The sequence below is a fragment of the Callithrix jacchus genome, chromosome 12, assembly GCF_049354715.1.
Source record: "Callithrix jacchus isolate 240 chromosome 12, calJac240_pri, whole genome shotgun sequence".
Classification (NCBI taxonomy): domain Eukaryota; kingdom Metazoa; phylum Chordata; class Mammalia; order Primates; family Cebidae; genus Callithrix; species Callithrix jacchus.
Genome location: NC_133513.1, coordinates 55,145,065 through 55,170,171, shown reverse-complemented (window position 1 = coordinate 55,170,171; position 25,107 = coordinate 55,145,065). Strand labels below are relative to the sequence as shown.

The following is a 25,107-nucleotide window of genomic DNA, read 5'->3' as shown; positions in this document are numbered from 1 at the left end:
CTGAAATTTACTATTCCGCCTTACAGTTCTCTTTATTTCTGGCCTGCAATTTCTTGCCATCATATTACATAAAGGGTAGGTTGTAGGTTTCTCACATGGACCAGGCTCCTTCTCAGACAGGTTTGTGCCCACTAGTTTTTCCCCAAGACTGATCAGAGAACACAGGAAACTCCAGTTGTATCTTACGATGGTTTTTAAAAGCCTCCTCTTTTGTATCAGGCTCTTTTGGCAAGCTTGGAGGAAGCAGGGTATTGTTGCTGGGATGGTTAGGTGATATATTAGTTCTTACTAAATGCTAGGCATAGGGTTTTTCAATCTGGGCACTATTGACATTTTAAGCTGTAGAGTTCTTTGTTGTAGGCGCTGTGCTATACAGCGTAGGATGTTTAGCAGCATCTCTGGCCTCTACTCATTGGATGCCAGTAGTACCACCAGCCCCGCCAGCTGTACCAACCAAAATTGTCTCCAGACATAGCCAAACACACCCTGGGGGGCAGAATCACCCCCAGAAGAACCAGTGGGCTAGAGCGAAGGCTGAATACACGTTGTCTGACCCTCCTGTTGATTATGCTACCCTGCCAGCCGCAGCCAGCTCAGGTGACAGAGCTAATGTCAGAAGTTCAGCTTTCCTATTGGCTCCTTTTTTGATGCCTTAAATCTTTTCTTCCAACCAGAACATTGTTTCTCAAAGCTCAAAACACATTGTTGGCCTTAAGTAATTATTTAATAAATCAGCATGCATAGCATCTGATTGAAGCCCTCATAAATCCACGGAACATCTTCTCAGGTGCAAGGAATCAGTCTGGTTAGGCAAGAATAGGCTGTTCTTTCAGGGCAGGCGCTTTTGGACCATACAGAGATGAGAGGGGAAGCATCAGAAGCATGAATGTAAAATTTGCTTATACAAATAAGGAGATGGATTTGATAAATACCAACGTCCCTATTCTAGAATCTGAGTTAATAGAGTATAACATTTGGGCAACTTTTCTCCCAGCAGTTTCCTAAAAAACTTATAAAATAAATGAAGAATAATCACAGATTATGATTTTTCTGTCTTCTCTTTATGTATTCCTCTTACAGCTTTCACAGCTGATCAGAATTTTCTTCCACGCTGTCACCTCTCTACTTTTCCAGTTCACAGATATGTGTATCTCTGTCTTTCCTTTTTGTAATCTACTGCCATTTCCAAAAGGCCCATACTCTCAAATACATGAAAACTTCCTTTAATTAAAGGGAGAATTGTATCCTCTGTGCCCGTTGCCCATATTTGATTGTGTTGCTACGTATGGGACCTAGGTTTCATCCAAGGGAAATAGTTATATGAAATCTAAAAATAATTTGTGCAAGATGAGAACCCGTATGGTTCACAGGAGACCTGAGAATGGTCAAGTTCATTGTTTAAGAGCTCTGCTTAGCAAATATCCATTTCCCTTAAGAAAAGTGCTAGGGAAATTCTTCTTGAATCTGCTGTGTTTTGTGTTTTCAACAAGTAACTACATTTGATCAAAGAAATTGGCATCTGTACCTAGCCTCCTGTCTATAGCCATCAGTATCACAGCTTGATTCTTTTATTTTGAAGACAAGTAGACTGTAATCATGGTGCTTATTGTAGGTAGAAATTCATATCACTTTCTCTGTAAGTATTCCCAACATAGATATTTTATCTTTTCCAATTATATTTAAAATGATGCTTGGGATAGAACCAAAATGGAAACCTCTTTGCTAATCCACACTTGTGGGGAATCAGAATAATACAGTTCATTTACTTTAGTTTTATGTGAAACCCTTTTGAAACAACATAAAGTTTAACTTACTTGAGAAGTATTTTGATCTGTTTATATTTCCTTAATACCTATTTATTTGGTTCAAGTAAAGTGAGAGGACATGCCTAATCATTTTTAACTCAGAATAAGCTACAAGTAAAAATTACTTCTTTGCTGGTAGTTTGGCCCTCCTTTGGTAGCATAAAGAGAAATTTAAACTATCTTAAATGTACCGAATTTAAGAGAAAACGTGGAATTCTGATTTGCCAGTGACAGCTGTTTCCTGGTTAAAGCTCTACTTGCTTAATAGAGTGTTTTAATCTCTCAGTTTAGGATTTGGAAATAAAATTAATGTACTTTCTGAAATGCCATATAGAAGAAACAATTTTATATGGAGCAGTATTTTTATGTTAAATAATGTTGTCTGTTTCTTTTTGCTAGGTTGATGGGAATATGAGCAAAATTTATTGCCAAAACCTTTGCTTGTTAGCCAAGCTCTTCCTGGACCACAAAACGTTGTATTATGATGTTGAGCCATTCCTTTTTTATGTCCTTACAAAAAATGATGAAAAGGGCTGTCATCTGGTTGGATACTTCTCTAAGGTAAAACAAGAGCCAGCATGACCTTCATTTTCTTTTTCAAAATGTTTTTGGTAGAGCCCAATCCTTTGAACAAGGCTTTTTCATGACTATAATTTGAACAAGTGACATGTGTTTTTGAAAAGCTCAGGTTCTTGTTTAGAGCTCATTTTAAAAGATGAAAACAAAAAAACCATGGTGCCTAGTAAGTGTGTAGAGGACCGCAACACTGTGTGCTGTCTTGATGACATTGTAACTGCTGCCTTGTGGACCACTTAGCATCCTTGATTTTCTCAGTATTAAGCTTATTTCTGTTTTCCCTTTAAGTGGTGTCAACATGAAGGTTTCAGTTTACTGTATGTAGCATTGAAGAGAGAATTCTCCTTTCTCCTTGTTGCCTTCCCTGTGTGGTCAACAGTGTCTCAGTGAGTTAGGACATTGGCATTTGGATAGTCAAGCTGATAAAATGACTGATTTTACACTTTTGTCTCTTTTTCTCTGTGCTATGGTTTTAAGTTCTAAAGCAATCTCACCTTTAGAAAGCTTAAGTATTTCTACCTGTTAGAGTGGCAAAAACATTGACATACTGAGGGGATATAGCTTGTCCTTTTCACTGGTTCAGAGCAGTTCACTCACATTCTTTTGCTCAAAGGCTTCTGAGAAACAATAATTCCAATAAAGGAAAACTGAGTTTGGAGATGTTCACCAGGTAATGAATGACCTTAACTTTTCTGAGGGGAGTAGTTAAATGTACCAGAATGGTACATCTAAATAGAGACGATAATTATGAAACTTTTAGGCAGAAGGTCCAAACTCTATATTTTATTTATTATATACTTTTTATATTAGGTGATATGTGAATTTTAATGAATCTGCTCTTTCACAATGTAAATGGGATGCTTTATAAAAGTGCCATTTTCATGGAGGTTCAGAAGATAGAATATATATGAAGGTACTTGCAAACTATAGCTGTCCTGAATTTAAGAATCAACCCCAAAGATCATAAGCAAAAATAAGTAACAGAATTCATGGAAAACTGCCTCAGTGTTTTAATCCACATATTTGGCAAAGCTTTACGGTGAAAAAGAAGAAAGTTAATTTGCACATTACAAATTCAAAAGATGATAGAGAATTAACACTGAATAAAACAATCAATAGGGAATCTATTTATATGACTAATAAATAAAACACCTTACCTTTTATGTAGGTTTGTCAAGATTATTTTTCTCCAGAGACTTAAAAAGAATAATGATTGCGTCCTTCTTGTTAGAAAATGGTGTTTCTTTCGGTGTCTGTGGGTTTGAACATAGGCTTAACGGTGCCCGCCTTGCTTGTGCTGCACTGACCATCCTGCTCCTGAGTCTTGTGTTGGCCACTGAGTAGCAGCCATGTGTAGAGTTGGTGGTGATTCTTGAAGTTTGAATTTCTGCCTCTCCTCCTCCCAGAGTACCCAACATTTTACTCAGAACTAGCTCAACTTTTCTTATTTTGTCATATCTTCTTCTATAGCACGGCAGCAGCTGCTGTCATTTCCTACTATTTTGGAATACTAATATTCCTTGGCAGTGTAGTGAAACAAAAATTAATCTAAAAAATAACCATGTTAAAAGAGTAGATGAAACTAAACCGTATTCTTGTGTCAATTGGAATCTGGAGGACTCTGGCCCTTTCGGGCTATTCTTGAACCAAATTCTAGAGGTTATTAGAATGACAGTTCAAGGATAGCCAGAGAAGGGCCGGAATGACCTAGAAAGGTTCAGTGCAAATTGTTACATGCATATGACTTTCCAAGCACGTAGTAGATGGCTCTAAACAGAAAGGAAGGATGGAGCAGTTATTTTATCCATAGCTTAGAATTTAGCTGTAGTAACATATTAACTTGGGGGGTGGGAGAAGAAGGATCACTACATATTGGATCTTAAAAAACTCCAAAAGGTGGAAGTGGTTCTGGATAAAGAAGGGAATGGCATCAAGGATGAATTCTCTTAACCCAGAGTACATTTCTTTTTAGAGAGAGTGACCCATTTGTCTAACTTTGCAAAACAGACAAATTAATTGAACCTTTGCCATTGATGTGCACATCCAGTGATGGACGATTCATCTTCTTAGGAAAACTGACACACGTTGCTTCCTCCTCATTTTTTAGAGGCTCCATAGACAGCTACAAATATGCAAAAGTTGGGAGTACATCTTTTTCACAAAGAAATCTTCAATTCTGCCCTGTAGGGTTTTTTCCACAACCATCTCCTGTGATCTTTCAAATTGGTTCATTAAAGATCTGGGTGTTCTGAAGTAATTCTTTGGTGTGGTTGGTACATTTGTGGTCAGTCTTATTTGTGGTTTATATTTGGCCAGAGCATCCACGACCTCAAAAGCCTTTTCCAGATCTCTGTGTAGGTTTTGGCAACTTCTGTGTACTCTGAATAAAAAATTACTGCTCTGATGCCACCTCCCATGAAAGCTGCAAATTCTTCTTTAGCTGTAAGAGCTGTTCTTACCATGTGCTACCCAGTCTTCCTCCTGATTTCAGACTGTCGGTAATTTTTTGGTCTAACCTTTTGTTTGGAGGCTTTGGGGTTTCTTGTTGTTGTCTTTTTGTTTCATTTTGTTTTCCTGGTTTGAAATGGAAATTAATTATTTTTCTAGCTTTTTACATTGACTTTTTATTCATAGGAGAAATATATTTGTGCACATCTACCCACGCAGATACTGTTTTAGTTTCACTGGGGCATTTGCCCAAAGGCAGAAGACAGATTGCTGTTGCAGAGTTGTAGATTATTATTATATTTAGCAAGATAGTTGGCTAAATCCTGACTTACTCCACTGGGTAACTCCCTGGGATGTTATTTTCTCTGTCTCTGAAGTTGTTTGAGCAAAGAAAGCATTTCTTCTATTCTATCTGTATTCTGTTTTATTTGGTTTATATTTCTTTGGATTCTTTATTCATATTTTATGGCACTGACTTTCAAGAATAAAGATGTAGTTGAGAGGCATGCCCAGAGTCAATGGTTTATTGTTAGCTGATAGTTTAATTGATTAATATAGTAGGATTTTTCTGCTTGATCCTGACCTAACTCACTGACTTTCTTTAGTGGACAGTTTTACAAGGACAGTGGCAGGTGCAGGGAATTGCCCACTTCAGCAGGGCTCTGACATACTCGATCTGTTTCTCCTTCCCTCAGGAAAAGCTTTGCCAGCAGAAATATAATGTCTCCTGCATAATGATCATGCCCCAGCACCAAAGGCAAGGATTTGGACGGTTTCTCATTGATTTCAGTAAGTGAAGTACTTTATTTACTTTCTTGATCTCAGGAAGCTCATGGCTGTTACAGGAAACAGTAACACTTAAAACTTTACTTAACCTGCATTGTTGTTTTTATCAATAGATAATGGGGTTTCTATTTATATTTACATAGGTTAGAACATCTTCCTCAATTGAAAAATGTACTGCTGCTCAGTGATTGTACTCTAGGAAATTGAGACTAGATCTCTCGGCAGTGGCCCTCACATGCAAAGCCATTACCCTGAATGAACTGGCAGAATTACATTCCGTTTTGTGGTGCTCCTGCTCATTAGCACCAAAAGAGGCAATTATTCGTGATTAAAGCCAAAGGAAGTATTATTTGAAAGGATTTTCAGCTCTCTAAAATTTTGCCTATAATCTTGTACAGTACAAAGCAGGAAAGGTATATTTCCATTTAGAAAAATAATTCTCTAGGCAGCATATCCTGGGCCTTGCTGGTAGAAATAACTCTTACCTTGTTTTGATAATTTCCCTTTTCTATTATGGAAATTAACAGTGTTTGTATCTGAGGTTTATCATATATACACTCATATCTTCTGAGCCTCCTCAATTAAAACCAGAATAATATATAAAAGTATGCACATGGATAATGTTTTCAAAAATTGGTAGTTTTTTTCCTTCTTGTTTGTATTTTACTGGATATGTAAATGTAGTATTAGGGGTGCATTTGGAGAATTGATTCAAAATATCTAGATAACACGATGACTAGATATCCCATGATAATAGTCATTTCTGGTCATGTGTCACTAGGAACCAGGTCCTTGCTGATTAGCAGATTGCAGCTTGTCTGATTATTAACTGAAAGGAGGGAAATTTAGGACTTTGCACAATCTTCGTCAGGTACGTCGGATGCCAGAACCGCAATGTAAATGTGCTCACAGAAAACCATGAAGAAATAAAGTGAATTTATTTATTTATTTATTTTTTGAGACAGAGTTTCGCTCTTGTTACCCAGGCTGGAGTGCAATGGCGCGATCTCGGCTCATCGCAACCTCCGCCTTCTGGGTTTAAGCAATTCTCCTGCCTCAGCCTCCCAAGTAGCTGGGACTACAGGCATGCACCACCATGCCCAGCTAATTTTTGTGTTTCTAGTAGAGATGGGGTTTCACCATGTTGACCAGGATGGTCTCGATCTCTTGACCTCGTGATCCACCCGCCTTGGCCTCCCAAAGTGCTGGGATTATAGGCATGAGCCACCGTGCTCCCAGCAATATAGTGAATCAAAAGCTGTATTATTAGGTATTAAAAGATTAAGGTCTGATTAAAGTATAAAATAACTGAATAGCAGTTTTGGACTGATTTATATAATTTATTAACATTGAAGAATGTGATTCTTTTAAAAGAAGAATTTTGATTATTTTTCTATTTTTAGATAATATTTTTAGTTATTAATTAATTACCCTAATCTTATCTATACTTTGCTGACCTAGATATCCATGAAACCAGTAATCTCAAGGAGGGCCATCTACCAAATGCAGTGTACCATTTTTATTTTTATGGAGTCCTAGCTGTAATAATTTCTGAGGGCAAAACCATTTATCTTGTTCTCCAGTTTTGTGTGGCTACCATTCATAAGTAGTTCATAAATGTAGTTTCTGGTATGCATAGCAGCCATCCAGACTTAAATTTGTGGTCATATCTATATGCCTACAGAATAAGGCAATTCCTTAGCTCGGTATTCAAGGTCTTTCAATGTCTAGTTCCAGCCTGTCGTTTAGGCTTTTTCATCTACTAATCTCCTTTTTCTCAAATATTCTGAGCAGGATCTTATACCTCCATTTTTTGTCTGTGCAATCCATTCCTTGAAATGATCTCCTCCTCCTTTCCTAGACTTTATTAAAAATCCTGCCCATTGTTAAGAGCCAGCTGAAGAATCTCTGCTTTTTGATCCTACCTCCTGGAATTTTATGTCATACTTTTATTGGTTCCATATTCTCTGTGGCATCACACTTACATTCTGTTCACCCTTTTGTGATAATTATTGATGGAAGCATCAGACTTCCAACTTCTCTGTATCCAGTAGGACAGTTTCCTATATAATAATATGCGTTAGATTATATAAATTAAATTTTATTGATAAAAATTAAATTTCAGATTGATATGGTTGCTGTCCACAATGATTGTCTACCTAAAATTAAAAAGGAATTGGTACTTACTAGGTAAAAGTTTAAGCTCTAAATTCAGTAGCATCTTACTTGTACAGCATGATCTGCCACTAAGACCTTCTGCATAAGAGAACAGACAATCCAGATAACAAAGACATTATCTTCAAATGCTGTGTCTTTATTTTAACCATTTTAGTGGAAACTGTTACTAGAATATATCTTGTATTTTTAAACTACAGAACACATTAAACTCTTTAATGAGTGGCTCAGGGCCACCCTGATGAATGCTGTCCACCAGGATGTGACCAGGCAGTGAGGTGCTGAGGGTGTAGTTTTCAATTTTCTTTTTCCTGTACACTTAGCATTGTCCCTACTGGAGTGAGTTAAGGAGTGTGATGAAAGGTTCGAATAAAGTTGAAAAGGGCTCTCTGAGCCTGCAGAGTAGCCATCATGAGCAAAGCTCAAACTCCTGAGTTGAAAATATTTATGGACAAGAAGTTATCATTGAAATTAAATGGTGGCAGACATGTCCAAGGAATATTGCAGGGATTTGATCCCATTATGAATCTTGTGATAGATGAATGCATGGAGGAGATGGCGACTAGTGGACAACAGAACAATATTGGAATGGTGGTAATACGAGGAAATAGTATCATCATGTTAGGAGCCTTGGAACGAGTATAAATAATGGCTGTTCAGCAGAGAAACCCATGTCCTCTCTCCATAGGGCCTGTTTTACTATGATGTAAAAATTAGGTCATGTACATTTTCATATTAGACTTTTTGTTAAACTTTTGTAATAGTAAAAAAAAAAAAAAAAAAGTTGAAAAGGGATTGGTGTTATTCCCTCAGAGAAAGGGAGACTAGGGGAAGAATTTTATAGCACTCAAAGAAAATGGGAACTGGTGTAAACCCAATAGAAATTCAGTTTAAAACCAAAAGAATTTCTTGGCTCTAAAAGTTTTAAGGAAGATAGAGTAGGTGGCTGAAGAAATTAATAGCACCTTCTCTTGGAAGTTACTTAAAGTAATGGTAGATAAATATTTTTCCAGAATGATTGAAATCCAGCCTTTTGCAGAAGGTAGGGATGAGTCACATGACCTCTCCTGATCATTTTTAATCTCATAATTTGGAGCCCAAGAAAGAAAGCTAACTAGGGTTGCAGGTTTTCTAAAATCTGCTCTGGTTTCTCAAAAGACTTTTAATGGTTAAATTTATTTCATTTCTATTTTGTACATGAGCCTGGGGTCTTTTGGTCAGGGATGTATTTTCAGTAAGTCAAATGAGGTTGTAAATCAGGTAGATCTTTATAATTGCAGTTTAGTAAGCTGAAACAAGGTATAAGCAGGGAGAAAGATACAACCACCCACTTGCACACTTGATCACAGACGTGGGTGGAATGTAATGTGTTGTGCATATATACATGCTCCTAGACACAATGGGTCTGTGGGCTGATAAACCCATTGTAAAGTGAAAATATCATAAATGGAAAATACATTTAATACACCTAATCTACCAACCATCATAGCTTAGCCTGGTCTACTTTTAATGTGCTTAGAACACTTAACATTACCCTACAGTTGGGCAAAATAATCTAACACAAAGTCAGTTTTATGATAAAATGTTGAATGTCTCATGTAAGAGTGCTGTATCACTAACCCAGAAAAGGATCAAGTTTGGTTTTTACTGAATGGTATTGCTTTCACACCATAATAAAGTCGAACCATTGTAAGCCAGGGACCATCTGTGTAAAGAACTGCAAATGGGGAGGCCGAGGCGGGTGGATCACGAGGTCAACAGATCGAGACCATCCTGGTCAACATGGTGAAACCCTGTCTCTACTAAAAATTACAAAAAATTAGCTGGGCATGGTGGCGCGTGCCTGTAATCCCAGCTACTCAGGAGGCTGAGGCAGGAGAATTGCCTGAACCCAGGAGGTGGAGGTTGCGATGAGCCGAGATCACACCATTGCACTCCAGCCTGGGTAACAAGAGCAAAACTCCATCTCAAAAAAAAAAAAAAAAAAAAAAAAAAAAGAACTGCAAATGCAGAGCTTTGAACACTTTTCTTCAGGGCAGCTGAGTGAGGTGGAATGGTCATCCACGGGACCATGTGCTGCTTGCGGAATAAGTCATTTGTCTTTCCCTTACTAGACAAGCTTCTCTGGGATTTATCAGAGCATGGCTCTCCAGGAGGCCATTTGCAGAGTTTGGCCAGAGTGACTAAAGGGCATCAACTCCCAATTTGCTCATAAGCTCCCTAATGGGTTTTGTGACTCTTTGCCCACAACTGGAATGGGTGGAGGAGAGAGTGATTGTCACTCCAAGAAAGAAAGTAATGGCTGTTCAGCGGAGAAACCCATGCCCTCTCTCCATAGGGCCTGTTTTACTATGTTGTAAAAATTAGGTCATGTCCATTTTCATATTAGACTTTTTGTTAAACTAGCGCTATAATCCCAGCACTTTGGGAGGCCAAGGCAGGTAGATCTTGGGAGACTGAGGCAGGCGGATCTCTTAAAGCCAGGAGTTCTTTCTTTCCTCTTGGATTCTAGGATTCCCTCTCCTTCTCAATCAGAAAATTCTAAAGTTTCCCCCCATCTCTTGTCTGTAAAGTCTCTCTCTCTCTCTCTCTCTCTCTCTCTCTTTCTCTCTCTCTCTCTCTCTATCCCCACCAGACATCTCAGAACTTCAGAGAACTCCCTTGCCAGCAAAACGTTTGCAGTTCCTTCTTCAGAGCCTCACACCAGCAAGGCAAGGAGCTGCTCTTCCAGCTGCTACTGGGCACTGGGGCCCCAGAGTGTTCCCTCCCTAGCCCTGGACTGCTTCTGCTGCTGGGGCTGCCCAGAAATACTTTCTCCATCTCACTATTTTTTTCTTTAATTTTGAAATAATTTCAGACTTATAGAAAAGCTCTAAGAATAATAACAAAAATTCCCATGCATTGTTGCTCATGTTCACATTTTATCACATCTGTTTTCTGCTCTGTTATTCTGAATCTCTCTCTCCCTTTGTTTCTCTCTTTCTCTCTCATAGTTTTTTTCAGAATCATCTGAGAGTAAGTTGAAGACATGTTGTACCTTTATCCCTAAATATTGCAGTGTTTTTTTATGAAGATGCTCTCATATATAGCCACAATACAAATTATTAAAATCAAGATATTAATCTATGCAAGTTGTTCATACTTTAAATTTTGCCAGTTTATACTGATGTTCTTTCTAGAGGAAAAAAAAATCTCCTCCTCCAGGATCACATGCAGTATGTAGTTATTTTGTCCCTGGAGCCTCCTTTAATCTGGAATAGTACCTGGTTTTTTGTTTTGTTTTGCTTTTCTTTGTGTTTCCATGATTTTGATATTTTCGAAGTATACAGGCCATTTATTTTGTACAGTGTGAATCAGTTTGGGCTTATCTGATGTTTCCTCATGATTAGATTCAGGCTGTACATTTTTTGGCAGGAGTACCATAGAAATGACTGTCCCCCCAGTGCATTTCATCAGGATCATGTGATAATATATTTTTCTCATCGCTGGGTTAAGGTGGTACCTGCCAGGTTTCTTCACTGTGAAATTACCACTTTTCCATTTGTAATCAGTAAGTATCTGGTGAGAAGATATTTTGGGATTATATAAATATCAATTCTCATATAATTTTCACCTTCTAGTTTTACCATTCATTTATGGCTCTTATCTAAAATAATTATTACTATGATAATTACCAAATGGTAATTTTCTAATTCCATTCTTTCTACAGTTTATTAATTGGCATTCCATAAGGAAGAGTTGTTTCTTCTTCCCCATTTATTTAGTTTTTTAATGTAATTATGGGTTTTAATTTTACTCTATGGGTTATAACTTGTTGTTACCATCATTGATTTTGATGTTCCCCAAACATCAAATTGTCCCAGATTTATTTAGCAGCAACTATTTGCTAAAGTGGGTTCTTGTGTCTTTTCCTCATGCTTCCAGGATGGTCCAGATTTAGCTTATCCTTTTCATAAGCCAGCCCTGGAATCATCCGTTTCTCCTAAGAGCCTTCATTCCTTAGAGTGGAGAACAGTATTTAGGAACCAAGATCTGGGCCAGGTGTGGTGGCTCATGCCTATAATTCCAGCACTTTGGGAGTCCGAGGCAGGTAGATCTTGGGAGACTGAGGTAGGCGGATCTCTTGAAGCCAGGAGTTCAAAACTAGCCTGGCCAACATGGTGAAACCCCATCTCTACTAAAAATACGAAAATTATTGTATTTTTACAAAATAGAAAAATATGGGCATGGTGGTGTGTGCCTGTAGTCCCAGCTAGTCAGGATGCTGAGGCAGGAGAATTACTTGGGAGGCAGAGGTTGCAGTGAGCGGAGATTGTACCACTGCATTCCAGCCTGGGCAACAGAGCAAGACTCTGTCTTTTTAAAAATAAGAAAAAAAAGCTTGACTGTCAAGTGCTGGAGGCATAGGAACCTGGTTTTCTTTATTTTTAAGCTGGAGAGCCTGGAACGTGTGTGTCCATTAGTAGGAAGCAGAAAGAGCAGTGCTGACGGAAAAAATTGAGGGGAAAAACAAAAAGCAATATCCACACGGATGGTTCATTACAAAGTCAGAACTGGCATTTGATGAAATTCAATATTCTCTCCTAACTAGAATACTCAAACCTACTAACTAGAACTATAAAGATTCTAAATTTCAGATTAGCTTTTTCTTTTTTGTTGGGGGTAGAGGTACATGTAACTAAAGCTATAAAGGGTAAAGGACAGCTGGGTCCAAAAGTCTACAAACTAAAGTCTGTAGTTTTTTGAGACCAGATAAACTTGCCATTGATATCCATGAATGCCAAGCTCATCAGTTAAGTATCAACTGTACATTCAGGCATTTCTAAAATTAGTATGTTTATTTGTAGTATAATCATAAAAATGTGTCAGCAGGTTCAGTTTTGGGCTTTCTTTATTCAGTGTTGAAGTATTGGGCAGTCCTTATGGATCAAGGCTATAACCATAGGAAGCAGAGTGATTGAATGAATTGGGCATTCACTTCAGGAAATCCCCTTTGCTGGCTCGTACATGCTGAGAGTTCACCTTGGCTTTTGTGAGGTCTGTGCACTATTAAAAAACGGAGTCTATAATTAATCAGCACTGCTAGAAGATAGTGCAAATGGCCTGGTTTTGTGCCACCAGGTTACGAACTTGGCTTCTGTCTTAAGTGTGGTTTGCAGCGTGCTTCCATGTGTCCCCATTTTTAGAAATGATACTCCCCTCCCCCTGCCACCTCACACATATACAACCAACCAGATTTAAGGAAAGCAGGAAATAAATAAACTTTTACAGATGCTTTGGGGTATGATTTAGTACTTGAGTATTAATTGGTGTGGTTTTCTGCACCGTCATTCTTTCCTCCTCTGGTTTAATGGTAGAGATTTCTTCTTTAAGTACCACAACCGCACACATCCATAGAGATCCCCGGGCTTGTCTCTCCTTCAGCCTCTTAATCGTTCTTGGCTGATTTCTTGAGGAAGTACCACACTGGAAGAGAAAAGCATCTTCTCTCTGGTTTCTTGCTCCGTGCTTCTCTGCCCTTTTAAGTCCATAAAGCGAATTAGGAAGAAAGCCACATACTTCATCTCTACCTAGAGGGGTATGATGTCAGGAGGCTAACCATATCCACTCTCTCAGAGAGAAAGCTGCTTCTTCCCAGAATCTTAGATGCAAGTTACTGGGTTAAACACTGTATTATAGGACGGCTAAATACAGGAGTACATGTCATAGTAGTTCAGGGTGCCAGCTCCTAACTTCTGGTTTTCACAGACTGCATTCAGTGGACTATTTTATTTAAAAGAGCTTCCACTTACAAGCTTTTCAAGGAACAACTTAAGCGAAACTTAATGTTTTTAAGCAGAGACTGAGTGGTTTCATTCTACCTTAAAATTGCTTTCTTGAAGTAAATGTTTAATACCCACTGGCCTATCTCCTCTGGAAAGCAGGAGTTTCCATTTAGAAGTCCAGTTGGTTGGATTCCGGTAACCCCTTTCGCCTGACTGTGGTAAGCCCCATGGAACCAGGGCTGTGCGGGAGGCACTGGCTTCTCCCAGAGGGCAGGCTGAGCATACTATCAGGGCACACGGCTTCCCCTCAGGAGCTGCATCTGGGCCCTCAAGGCCCTGGTGAGAAACTGTACTCTCTAGCAGGGGTCTCTGGCTGTCTCTGTACCATGTGGTCAGCTGAGGGCTGCGCTTCCCAAGATGAGACCTGAGAATGGGTACAGGTAGCAGACATTGCTCCCTTTGCTCCTGTGTGTCCAGAACTCCAGTGCCTGTCCTAGCAGCCTCACCTATTTACCCTGGGGAGCTGTGTAAATTCTGTCATATCCATGAGTCGGGAGATCATGAAGCACTCACTTGGATCTGTCTTGGAGAGGCTGCAGAGTAAATATTCCACTTATGGGCCCCACAAACCAAGCCTCAAAGGTGTGCTTGGAGGGACCATGACAGCATCTCTTAGGGACTTGTGTTATTTGGTAGTTCTCTCTCTCTCTCTCTCTCTCTAGTGGGACTAACAAAGCAAACAAAAAAGTAGGCTAAGCAAGTACAGAGTCATTGGTAAAATTGCATAGGTCTTTTATATACAGTCATTTATCATTTAAAAACTGAGATTTATTTTGAGAAATGGCACCATTAGGCAATTTCACTGATGTAGTGTACTTAGACAAACCTAGACAGCTTAGCTTACTACACACCTAGGCTATGTGGTATAGCTGATTGCGCCTAGGCAACCAACCTGGACAGCAGGTTACTATACTGAATACCGTAGGTATTAATAGTTGTAACATAAGGGCATTTTTGTATCTAAACATAGAAAAGGCACAGTAAAAATATGCTGTTATAATCCTATGGGACTATCATTGAAGATGTGGTCCATCATTGACCTAAATGTCATTATGTGGTACATGACTGTATTGATTATTAATTGCCCAAAAGTAAGCTTCACCAGAGTCTGGACTTCGCTCTCTGCTGCATTCTGACCTTCTAGAAGAGCCTGGCACTTAGTAGGTTCTTATTATTTGTGGAATAACTGCTACATTAATTATGACGGGAAGAGCTTTTAAAATGTGCTTTCCTTTCTTGTGTGTGATTCCTAGGGAGAATTTTATTTTATTAGAAGAGGAACAAGCAGCATTGGTTTACTTACTTCCAAATGATGCCTGGTATGCCCTGTCTTCTTTCGAGATCTGGTACTTTTGCTGACATTCAGCCTCTATCTTAAGATCATTTAAGTTGCATCAGAAAGAAGATGTCACTGTCTGCGTGAAACCTTGGGCAGAGAAAGCAGAGCTGTGACATAATCCACATTTATACATAGCTGGCTGAAGAGACACTTATCTTTTCCTTACTTGTTCTCTTATCAGATAATTCATTTCTTGATTGCATTTATTTTGGAAGGAAAATTCCAGCTTTAGCCATAAGAAGCTGTCAAGAAAGCTTCTCTTTGCCTAGCCTTCCCAGCAGCTACACTCCTGGGTGAGTGCAGTCAAGGCACTCATTAAAGAATAATAAGTTATGCTTTTGAAATGGTACTCAAGTACTTCATAGTCTTTTCTAAGATAAGGAGCCTCCCACCTTCATCCCCATGACACTTGTAGGAAAATACTAGACCAGCAGCTGTATCCTTGGGCTTTTGCTGGGTTTTGGAAGACATATTTTGACCTGTGTAATCAAGTATAATGATGACATTTATTTGAATAGGATTCTAGTCTGTAATATAATAAGGAAAATGGCTATTTTTTCTTATTTTCTCATTATAATATGTTACACTAAAAGCTTTTGCCATTACTGTTTTATTACATTGGTCTGAAGTACAATATATTTTAATATGCTAAAGATAACATCAAGGTTGAAAATTGAGCTCTCAGTGATTTATTCAGAGGTTGACTGTTACTGAATGCATCGAAATGAGTTGCATGAGACAGTGCAGCTAACGATTTATTTGTGTATCCTTTTTTAAGCTAAGCTTGTCATAAATAAGAGCAAATAAATAGCTCTTATAGAATAGTTTGTATTCATTGCCTCAATGAAAACATTGTAAATATGAAACATACGGTCTGCAGTCTCTCTCATTTTTTCTGAAAGCTACTGTTTTGCCTTACATAGCTCAGAATTTTTTCAAGTTTTGGCATGCAGGTGGTTTTTTTTTCAAACAAACTTTTTTGTCTGTTTGGATTTCCAACACTGACTGGCATTTGCAGTGAAACCCACTACTGGAGAAATTCCATTCAAATAATTGGTATGAGAATAACCTAATCTGGACTAGTGTGATATCTTCCAGGAAGGAAAAAAAAAGAGAGAATAACCTAATCTTTTTTTTTTTTTTTTTTTTTGAGACAGAGTTTTGCTCTTATTACCCAGGCTGGAGTACAATGGCGCAATCTTGGCTCACTGCAACCTCCACCTCCTGGGTTCAAGCAATTCTCCTACCTCAGCCTCCCAAGTAGCTGGGACTACAGGCTGTGCCACCATGCCCAGATAAATTTTGTATTTCTAGTTAGAGACAGGGTTTCACCATGTTGACCAGGATGGTCTCGATCCCTTGACCTAGTGATCCACCCGCCTCAGCCTCCAAAAGTGCTGGGATTATAGGTGTGAGCCACCACGCCCGCCCTAGAGAATAACCTAATCTTAAGCAGTAACTGGAACAAAATGAAATCTTATCAGGAACATCAAGAGGACAGGGACTTGGTCATGGCTGAACTCTGAGCCACAAGCACAGTGCCTAGCACATAGAGAATGCACAATAAAGAATTGTTGGGGGAGATAAATGAATGCCTGAGTCTAATCTACTTCTTTGTATCAGTGTCAACACCTGCCAGATGCATTCAGCTACCTTTTGACCAGTAGTGCTTAAACTCATATCTCCTCTCAGTCTTTTATTTATCCCTTCATCCCATCCTTCAACAAACATGCTTTACATACACTGTGCCTGGGATGGTCTAGGTGATGAGGACATAAGGATGAATGGCTTAGTCCTTGCTTATAGGGTAGTAGAGGGTCAGACACAAAATTTTTCACAGCCCTGCGATTTCAAACGTGAGAGAAGCTGTGGCAGTGCAGAGGAAGAAGTAGTTCTAACTCTGTTTTCCATTTACTCAGTTATGACATGTGGAAGAGAAGCATTTTCCTCCCCTCCCCTCCCCTCCCCTCCGCTCCCCTCCCCTCCCCTCTTCTCCCCCTCCTCCCTTCTCTCCTTTCCTTTTTCCTTTCCTTTCCTTTTTCCCTTCCCTTCCCCTTCCCCCTTCCCCCTTCCCAAGTCTCACTCTGTCACCCAGACTAGAGTACAGTGGCATGATCATAGCTCACTGCAGCCTTGAACTCCTGAGCTCAAATGATCCTCCTGTTTTAGCCTCCCAAGTAGCTGGGATTACAGGCACATGCCACCATGCCTGGCTGTTTTTCAGGGGGCAGGGGTTGGGGAGTCGGGTAGAGACAGGCTCTTGCTTTGTTGTCCAGCCTGGTTTCAGACTCCTGGCTTCAAGCTATCCTCCTGACTTCCAAGGCATTGGGACTACAGGTGTGAGCCACTGTGCCCTGACCCATTGTTAAAACAAGATCAAGAAAGATTTTGTTCTGCTTGGTTGAAATTAGTGCTATAACTGGTTTGGGTTTCTAGAGAACTATTTTCCCTTGAACATATTTTCCAGCTTGTAATAGAGACATTATGTTTGAGATAGAATATTCTGAGATGTTTGTTTGCATTTACCCCCTCTCATGATGCTATTTCTTTTTTCTTTTTCTTTTCTTTTTTTTTTCCCGAGACCAAATCTTGCTCTGTCACCCAGGCTGGAGTGCAGTGGCATGATCGCGGCCTCTGCCTCCTGGGTTCGAGCAATTCTCCTGCCTCAGTCTCCTGAGTAGCTGGAATTAGAGGCATGTGGCACTATGCCCGGGTAATTTTTATATTTTTAGTAGAGATGGGGTTTTGCCATGTTGCCCAGGCTGGTCTCGAACTCCTGAGCAAAAGTGATCCACTCGCCTCAGCCTCCCAAAGTGCTGGGATAGCCACCACGCCCAGCCCTAAACAACACATTTATATCTTCAGCCGGTTGTAAGGCAGTTTTTTGGTTGGTTGGTTGTTGGTTGTTTTTCTTAATATCATTTTGTATTGGGTAAAACAAAAGATTTTCCTTAACTTGTTTAGAATTGTTTAGGAAAATACTAGTTAGAAATCTGCTTTTTTTTCTCCTCCGTAGATTTGTGGTTAGCATGATTTTACTCTAATATTCATGCTACATTTTCATGTTTACCAATATAAAAACCTCTGTTTTGTAATTATTTATATTGAGTCCTGCTTTGTGTTATCATAATAGAGGAACTCTTTTTTTCAGCAAAATTGTTTTATATTAATGCTTCTAAAGTGTATAAAGCTGGTTGAGTGAATTAAAGGCAATTCAGTTAGACACGTAACCATTTGTCCACATGGAAATAAATATGCAGCATAATTCCACAGCAGCAGGTATTGCTGAAATCATGAGAAAATGTAATACAGGAGCACATCACTCTCCACAATAAATTTGCATATGTCCTTTTATGGGGGCAAATACAGTCATCATTTTACACGAAGTTGAAGAGTTATTTCTGTAACAAAACAAAACACAAGTTCTTCTTGTCATACTAGACAGCAAGGAAGCAAAAATTCTTAGGGTCATGTCAAAAGGACTCCAGAGTCAATCTGAAGAGGCTGCAGCCAGATAATAAGTATAATAATAAAGATAAAAATTGCAGTTTATTGCAACTTATCAAATGTTTAAATTCATAAGTTCATAATGTTATTAAAAAACAAACTGATTTAGAGGATGATAGGAACCCATTTATTAGCTTGAAACTACAAAATACCTGTAATTAAAGCATTTATCCTGCCTTTCCTATATAAACTGTACAGTGAAGTAATCAAGTAGTGAAGGAGAAGAAATATCATTTTAGTTTTTTAAAATTTGAAGCTTTTTGGAGACAGGGTCTTCCTCTGTCACCCAGGCTGTAATGCAGTGGTGTGATCTCAGCTCACTGCAGCCTCAATCTCCCAGACCCAAGAGATCCTCCCACCTCAACCTCCTGAGTAACTGGGACTGCAGGCACACACCACCATGCCCAGCTAATTTTTTAAATTTTTTGTAGTCTTATTATTGTTGCCCAGGCTAGTCTTGAACTCCTGGGCTCAAGCAATCCTCCTGCCTTGGCTTCCCAAAGTGGTAGGATTACAGGCATGAGCCACTGCACCAGGCCAGGCATGGTGGCTCACAGTTGTAATCACAGCACTTTGGGAGGCCAAGGCAGGCAGATTGCCTGAGCTCAGGAGATCGTGACCAGCCTGGGCAACACCGTGAAAGTAGAGACGGATCTCTCTTAAATACAAAAAATTAGCCAGGCGTGGTGGTGTGCACCTGGAATCCTAGCTACTTGAGAGGCTGAGGCAGGCGAATTGCTTGAACTGGGGAGGTAGAGGTTGCAGTGAGCTGAGATCACGCCAGTGCACTCCAGCCTGGGCAACCCAGCAAGACTCCGCCTCAAAAGGAAAGAAAAGGACAGAATTAAAATATAATCATCTTGTAATCTCCACCACCACCATGAATTAGTGGATCTAGACAATGAACAACAACAACAGTTGCAACAAGGACAACCAGAAATTATGTATCTTCTGATCAAGGATATTGGTAGTCTTGCCAGTGGATTGAACCCAAGTCTAATCAAGCCACTGGATGTAGTTGCCATGTTGCAAGAGATACAGACTAAAGAGGAGCATACTGAGCTGCAGTGCAAGTAGGAGATCAGCAAAACCCAGAGTGTAGACACTATAGGTCAAGTGGCCCCAGTTCATCCACAGATAGATTGCAAGGAAAAGAAAGGGGTGAAGGTGGAACCCATAGATTAAAATGACATTAAGATTTTTTTTTTAATAGGCAAAACTGTTCTAATGCCTGGGATGTTTTGGTGATGAAAGTATAAAGAAATGCAAGAGTTTATTGTAAAAGTCAGGATAGTGGTTACCTATGAGAAAGAAAGGAGGGGTGATTGGTTGGAGCAGATAGAAGGTTTTTCTGGAGTGGCCAGCAAATTTCTATTTCTTGATCCTGGGTGATAGTTACAAGGAAAGTTACCTTATAATAATCCATTAAGCTCTATATTTTGTTTTTGTCATTTTCTGTATCTGTGTTTTATTTTTGTTTTTTAGAAAATGATCGTCTTAAAATGGGAGGTGACATCATCCTATGGTATCTTAGCACTCGGGTTTTTATAACTCTTTTTTTTTTTTTTTTTGAGACGGAGTTTCGCTCTTGTTACCCAGGCTGGAGTGCAATGACGCGATCTCGGCTCACTGCAACCTCCGCCTCCTAGGTTCAGGCAATTCTCCTGCCTCAGCCTCCTGAAGCTGGGATTACAGGCACGTGCCACCGTGCCCAGCTAATTTTTTGTATTTTAGGTAGAGACGGGGTTTCACCATGTTGACCAGGATGGTCTCGATCTCTTGACCTCGTGATCCACCCGCCTCGGCCTCCCAAAGTGCTGGGATTACAGGCGTGAGCCACCGCGCCCAGCCCTGGGTTTTTATAACTCTTAAAACCGAAACAACTTTTTTGATTTATTGGTAGCAGCCTATTGGTCATGTTTGAGAGAGAGAGACACAGTTTTTCACCTTGACTGCCTGAAGATGAAAACTCAAGTGCACAAGTATTTGGTGTACAGGCATCAACTCCGTGTCAGCCTTTGCATAGCCACCTTTATGTGAAGGAAATGTACTGAAATTTACTTGAATCAAATCCTCTATAAAGTGTTGAGTTTAGTTCATTAGAAAACAGCATTCCTGTAAATTTCACTTTCACTCTCAAAGTTAGAAAAACATAATTGAAGGTTGTGCGTTAACAGAATGAGGATGAAATAGACAAGGAATGGCGATGCAGAGTGAGGGTGGGGTACAGAGAAAATATTTAACTGTGAACCAGAGGAGAGAAAGAAGAGACACTGCAGCATGAGAACTGTTTTCCCATTTTTCTATTTTTGTGGGAAGAACAGCACCAGCAGACACTGTAAGATGTGTACAGGAAATTTGCCCTTTCCTCCTCCTAGGTTGCTAAGCAGTTCTAAAATTTGGGGCAGATCTTTAGGCACTAGAAACTGGAGAAAAGATGTTAAAAGTTAGATTTTTAAGAAAGGGATGAAAACGGCTAGGATGTCTTAAAATGTCCTGAAATGAAGCTCTGCTATTTATCAGAAAAACAGTCTTCTTTCTTCTTAGGAAGATGATTCTTTGCTCATAGATTAGGAGTCCTGCCCTGGGGTTTGCCCAGCATCGGAGCTTTTCTCCATGAAGTTAAGAATATTAGTAAGATTTTTCTCTACCAAAGCAGAAGATGCCTCTGAAGACAGCTTTCGATCCCTGTAGCTTTTCATTTGCATCCAGTTAAAAACTTACAGGCCATAATGAATGTTTTTAGAGAGGAAATAAAATGAATGATGCCTGTGAATTTGTTTTAAACATTGTTTATTTTACCAAATAATTTAGACATATCTTTCTTGAAGAGGAAGAGAAATCACCAGATTTAATTAATAATCAGAAGCTTTTTAGAGGATTTACTTTGAAATACCTCCCTGCCAATTTTTTATAAATTAAGCATAAACTTTCTTTGTCCTCATCACACATAATTAAATAGCTGTGGAAGGGTTAAAACCAACTAAAAAGCGATTCTGTATCTTCATCTCCATTCTCCTGCAAAATTATACAGGAAGTTTGTTTCGGTTCTCAAGCAGGGTAATTACAAGAGACAGTTACATAATTTACAGTTTCAATCTACTTGTCCATAATCACACATTTCTACCTAGTTGTATATACTCCCATGAGTGTGTGTGTTGTACTTTGATTTGTAAATGATGATTACAGTGTGATTGATTCCTTGCAATGTAGCATATTGAAATGATTTTTAAAAAATGAACTTTAGCTGTTAACATGTCTATTTGAGTTCCTGTTATTTACGTAGTTTGTGGTTCTTGCATTCAGCAGTAGCATACCAGCTAACAAATTAAACTCCCAGAGCTTTTTTTCTCATTAAATTTGGAAAATAGAGTATCTGTATAAAACCTAACTAGAGAAGTGCCTAGTACCTAGTAGGCACTCAACTGTTGAACACAGCACAAAACCATTTTAAGCCTTTGAAAGTGGAATGGAAATTCTTGGATTAACATAATATAAAGACTTATGGGGATAATATTAGTATATTGTGGTGAAGCTCTGCTTATATTAATGTATTGTTACTGAAGTCTCAAATTTAGCTAAACAGTGGACAGGATAGCAGCTCATTCCAGGGGTTTAGAGAAATGTATCATCTACAACCAAAGGGATAGTCATTGCTATCTTTAACACTGCTGGTGATGATAATGTATATGTGTTTGTTTTTCTAATAGCTAACATCTACTGTAGCCAGTTTGGACTTTAAGATTCCGTAAGATTAAAGGCAAGGTCCCTACATGACACCAAGTCTATGGGGAAACCAGCCAGTCACTTGTCTGGCTGCCTCCTCCCACCCCATCTCTGCTGCCCAGGGTGCCTATATAATGCACAGCTTCAGAGAGGCCTCAGCAATAACCCTGGGGGAACACAACCATTGACCAGAGGCTTCTTACCTCAAATCACGTTTCAAAGCATTTGAGAGATAAATAAAAAATAAGTGAAAAGAAAAGTAGACCAGTGGAGTGGGATTGTTTGTCTAGATAATCTGAGGACAACTAGCGACAGTTTCTGTGTCTCACATTTCTGACAATAGTTGATCAGTCAGATTAGGTGATGGGCTGTGCTTTGATTTTAGAAAGTTATCTTGAAAACTGACAGATTCCCTTTTGAAATGTACTTTGTTTGAAAACAAAGAAAATTTCTAAGGAGATTTGTATTCTCATTTTTTCTTTCTTCAATCTTGCTGTGTATTTTTGTTTGCTGTGTAAAAGCTCATCATCCAGAATTGGAATTACAACATACTTTGTCCTATTTTTAAAAATTACAGCTGGTACACACACACACACACACACACACACACTCCCTTCCACATAAACACACAGCATTTTAGGGGACTTCTAGGAGAGCAAGTGGAAAGGCAAGTTGCTCTTCCAACCATCCTGTCTCCCAAACCTGGTTCTAGAATCAGTGGTACTCCCATGGTTATGTAAATACCACCCCTCTTCCACACTCCACAATCCGTCTGTATGGTTGGACCAGACCAGATGACTAGATATTAGAATGAACTATCTCAGCTCCCCCAATAGAACCTCAGACATATAAAAGTAGGCAAAATAAGTCTCAGTTTTTGCATTTAGTGATTTATTTAAGGAAAATGTTTAATTGCAGTGTTTTAGCAGCAGGAGAATGGTCTTACAGGTAAAGCATTTTAAGTGCATGCAGTCATTTGTTTGGAGCATATGCTTTATTTGAAGTGTGTATGTGTGCATCAAGTTTGCAATCTTAAAGCCTTTCATTGGCAAGTTCTTGTTACCAGAATTTTGTAACTTAGACTTGGAAATTTTATCCAAGTTTCAACTTGGGGAGCAAGCCTTGGGGTGGGGGGCAGATATTTAAAATGCTTTCTTTTACTGAAAACTGAAGAATTATTTTCTATTTCAATCATGTTATTTTCTATTTCAAAAACTATTTCAGGTTTTTAAAAATGAATCTCTAATGTAGACTCTTGCCTATTATAAGAGAGGAAATAATTTTAAAATGCCAAGTTACCTCATCTTAAAATTTTTAAAAATAAATTTGTTCTTCCTAAAATATCCCAGAATTTAAAAGTGGTTTGAACTGTGGAAAATTAAAAGGTCAAAGAGGAAGACCTTCCTCGGCATGCCTTTCTAATTTCTGTCATACTGAAGGCCATAGCACTGGGGCTTTATCATTACCTAACTGAAAGTGCCTCTGGGTCACAAATAAGAGCATGAACTTAGTTTGGTGATAGGCAGTGGGCTTCATGAACAATTTGGTTATGTCAACAATTTGGTAAGCTATACTTACATCAGCATATTTTTAAAGATTCTTGCCCTCCCCAAACAGTTCTAGTTTGGGCATAAATGATACTGACAGAGTATAACATCTCTCATTGCATGATGATTTTATCCTGTGTGGCAGGTGCCTCATTTTCCTAACAAGGAAATTGAAGGATGAATCTATTCCATAGTCAGTTACCTTATTAGAAAAATTTTATTCTTCTAATCCACTAGACCAGGAACTCAGTTGTGGTGACACACCAGACACTCACAAATACTCCTCGCTGAATGTTTAACAAAATGAAACTCTGTGAAGTGTATCACACGGTTCTTTACAGAGTGGCCATCCTTCCCCCCGCCTCAACTCAGAGTGCCTCTGTTTCTCTTAAGATTTGCCTGCTGCTGGGATTTCTCATTAGGCACCGGTGCTACCACCACAGCCCTGTGAGGTGGCAAAAATGAAGAAGTGGTGTGGCACCCACTTTAATGATCTGGCCCAAGTATAGTCCCCAAGGCCCTTTCCTTAATGTAACACATAATATATCTGAAACCAGACAAGTCTGGGACAGGTAAGGGTTGAGGTTGGGTGGAACACAGACATCTATGGCTTTTTAAAGCCCCAAGTGTTTCTGATATGTAGGCAGGGTCAGGAACCATTGAGTTAGACTCAAAGACAGAAGAAGGAGCAATAGGCCAGGCACGGTGACTCACACCTATAATCCCAGCACTTTGGGAGGCCAAGGTTACAAGGGTTGCTTGAGCCTAGGAGTTTGAGACCAGCCTGGGCAACATGGTGAAACGTTGTAAAATACAAACATTAGCCAGGCATGGTGGTGTGTACTTGTCTGAGCTACTCAGGAGGCTGAGGTGGGAGAATCTCATGAGCCCAGAAAGTTGAGGCTGCAGTGAGCCAAGATCACACCACCAGTGCACTCCAGCCTGGGTGACAGAGTGAGACCCTGTCTCAAAAATAAAAAGAAGCAATTTTCTCACTGGGTGAGAGAATCAGGTATAAATGCCATCTAATACAGCTGTCTCTGGCCCTCAGCCTGCTTCTATGTGGCACATGTTACTCTGGCACCCCAGCTCAGGAGCACATCCACAGAGATCCACGCTCCTCGACACTGGGGCAGTGCAAAGGGAGGGAAGTCCCTTTGGTGCTGCCCAATGCACTACTTGTGAATTTTCTTTCTAAGCACCTGCACCCTTTTCCTTGGGGACTGACACGCAGAATGACAAAGGAGTCCACACCTACCCAGAGAACCATGGAACTATCTGGTAAATCCCAGCATGGTTGGTCAGCTTGGACACACAAGCACACCACAGAGCATCAGGGGAGTCATGCTCCTGCTGTACATCTTCCACTGGGG

The 25,107-nt window shown here is 39.5% G+C and overlaps 1 protein-coding gene and 1 pseudogene across 17 annotated transcripts in view; both read left to right on the top strand.

The window, feature by feature from the left end:
- Nucleotides 1-25,107, top strand: part of KAT6B (lysine acetyltransferase 6B) — a 208,091-nt gene that overhangs the window by 162,891 nt on the left and 20,093 nt on the right. For all 17 annotated transcript variants that reach the window (XM_078345540.1, XM_035267893.3, XM_078345539.1 and 14 more), the window contains 2 exons: nucleotides 2,205-2,366; nucleotides 5,525-5,618. In XM_078345540.1, the coding sequence (XP_078201666.1) occupies nucleotides 2,205-2,366; nucleotides 5,525-5,618 (256 nt within the window). The remainder of the gene's footprint in view (nucleotides 1-2,204; nucleotides 2,367-5,524; nucleotides 5,619-25,107) is intronic.
- LOC108594112 (small nuclear ribonucleoprotein G pseudogene) lies at nucleotides 8,072-8,578 on the top strand (annotated as a pseudogene).